This window comes from Daucus carota, chromosome 1 (assembly GCF_001625215.2).
Source record: "Daucus carota subsp. sativus chromosome 1, DH1 v3.0, whole genome shotgun sequence".
Lineage (NCBI taxonomy): Eukaryota > Viridiplantae > Streptophyta > Magnoliopsida > Apiales > Apiaceae > Daucus > Daucus carota.
In genome coordinates, this window is record NC_030381.2 from 660476 (window position 1) to 662975 (window position 2500).

At 45.0% G+C, this 2500-nt stretch overlaps 1 protein-coding gene across 1 annotated transcript in view; it reads right to left on the reverse strand.

Annotated features, from left to right (window-relative positions):
* Positions 1-2500, reverse strand: part of LOC135150747 (NADH-ubiquinone oxidoreductase chain 5-like) — a 10411-nt gene that overhangs the window by 5226 nt on the left and 2685 nt on the right. The window contains 1 exon segment of the mRNA XM_064087734.1: positions 1-2500. This exon segment is cut by the window's left edge and continues 5226 nt beyond it; it is cut by the window's right edge and continues 195 nt beyond it. Within this exon segment, the coding sequence (XP_063943804.1) occupies positions 2482-2500 (19 nt within the window). The 3' untranslated portion in view covers positions 1-2481.

The window sequence follows — 2500 nt, forward strand, 5'->3', positions numbered from 1 at the left end:
GGTCGGCATAATATAAAGAACCCCGATGCTGATTCCGAGACTTCTCCTACCTACTCAAGCGGCAATCAATACACATTCAGTGATTTCGAACATCACTTACGACATTTCGAATTCAGGGGTTGGGGGTTCAAGCTATATATTCATTGATATTGAGGAAGTAGAGGCAGATAAAATATGTGCCATCAACTTGACTACATGGAACTATCAATATAGCGTTCAAAGGAATCCTTTCTATCCTGTGAGCTCGAACCGGTAGTTCAAGCCCTGCTCTTTCCCAGTCTCCCTTTTATATTATACACTGCCCGCTTTCTTCTCCTGATCCTCCACCAGCTTCGCCCCCCAGCCTTCCAACGGGAAAGACTTCAGTCCATTTCCGTGCTTCCTGTTCCCGCGGCAGACGTATGCTCGGTTGAAGCTGGATTTAGAAAGGGACAAAGGATCAGCAGCGGTGCATATATGCTATTTATAGGCATAAGTGGGGTACCTAAGACAGATGCGCCTTGATCTGAACAATGAAATTCATTGCATACAACGAAGTACGGGGATGCCAACTTACACAATGAGACTACATGTTTGGCTCCCTTCACCTTTATAAATTAGAATAGTAAATCCTAAAAGTTGCGCTTCTTTCAAGCGAAAACTCGGATCAAGGGCTATCGACCCGACAGTGCTACGTTGGTCCATTTAGTGGATCCTCCCCCCAAAAACAAGATCATATTGAACAACAACTTCGAGGGAGATAGCATTGGGACATGCTATTACCTATGTATGGCTCTAACCCGGCTAGGATTAATAATGATGAAGTTCCGGAACTATTAGCTCTACTCGAGCTATGCCGTCTCTTGCCTTTGGGCCGCTGCCCCTCTTCCATCGGTTGGAGATGGGGGTTCCCAGTTGTTTTAGTACTTATCATCTATTTGATCTCACCTGCCCGGCATGGCATGCCATCACTCTTCCGTTGTGAACTCCGTTTCACTCGTTCAGTTGTTAGTTCTTGTCCCCTTTCTGACCAGGAAAGTGAACCTTGCATAAGGATATCCCGGCTCGAAAGACATTTCCTTCAAAAAAGATCGTTTTTTGGTTGGAAAATAAGGTATTTCATTCTCCGACTATTTACTTTAGAATAGCACTTCAAAGGTATAGCAGCTTATGAGGAAAAGAAAGCACCCTAGCCCAGTGAGTTATTTTTTCCTACTACAGCTGAAAGCACTACGGTGAGACTGCCATCGCTCGATCTGACCAGAAATGAAAGATGAAATAGCTGGTCCAGCGATGACATTTCAGAAGTCTGGCACTACATTGCTTTATAGTCAAGAAAGATGAAAAACCTAACTAACCATAGGAAGAGGGGCATTCAGGTTTCAAATCCTGATCTATCAATAGGTGGTAGTATGTCCCGCCGTCGCCAGGAGAGGCTAGGCGATACTTAAAGGCTGTAGCGAACAACCATCGGACAGCGAGAAAGCATCTGCCAAATAATCAATTAGTAGTATGCCGGAACTCTTTCTCTTAAGGCGCAGCGCGAACTGTCGGACTAGGAGCTGCGTTGTTTCATAAGAAGTTCCCCTCTAAATAGATGGCGAGAATATGTTCTTGGTGGTAGGGCAGTAGGAAGTAGCCTTTTCTTCAAGCAGGGCTTTCTCGATAGCCAGAAGCTCTTCCTTCCATTAGTCATCTGGGCTTGTAGTTGCGTTGCAAGCAATTCTCTCTGTCAGGCATACCCGATAGTGTCCCCCATTTCGTTTCGCTTTCGAGCGGGGTCCTTCTTTCTTTTATGAAATTGAATTTCTTCTATAACAACAGGATGCTATTGCTTGCTGGCTACTCATCCCATTTCACGAAATTACTTTCCTTTCTTCTACTCAAAAACAAGCCTAAAACACGGGAAAACGCAAACTTGTCCGATTTGAGATTAGCCTTAGGAAGAGAAATCCAAAACAAGCAAAAATACCGGGAAAACGCAAACTTGTCCGATTTGAGATCCCATCTACGAGCGGAAATGGACTTGCAGCCTAAAATCCCGCGAAAATGCAAGTGGAGATGGAAGGCTAGAGGGCGAAGATAGGAAGGCACTTCTACTCAAACACGGGGATTCGTTTAGTGGGAAGAAGAAGGAAAGGCAATCGAGTACTACCTTCTCTAGGAGCAGGAGCTTGAATGGGACTCTTTCTTAGGGCTTGAAAGCTTCAGTGTTCTAGTTACACCAGTTTACTTCACTTCGAGTTGCTCTGTCCCGTATCCCTCTGAAAAGATGTAGTTTTCTTTTCTAGTGTTATAACGTGGCTAAGCAGTTTCCCGGCTATACCATAGTTCTTTCAGAACCTAGCTGTAAAAGGGGTGGTTTCTCGACGGCCGTGTAAAAGCAAACGAAGGATGGCCAGGCCCCGGTTCCCAGGGTTAGGGTATTCCCTATTCTATTATGAGCCTACTCAGATCAGAACTAAACTAGTTGATTCTCTTTCGCCTATTGGCCGGCCGGCTTTAAGCAACCTTCGCATTT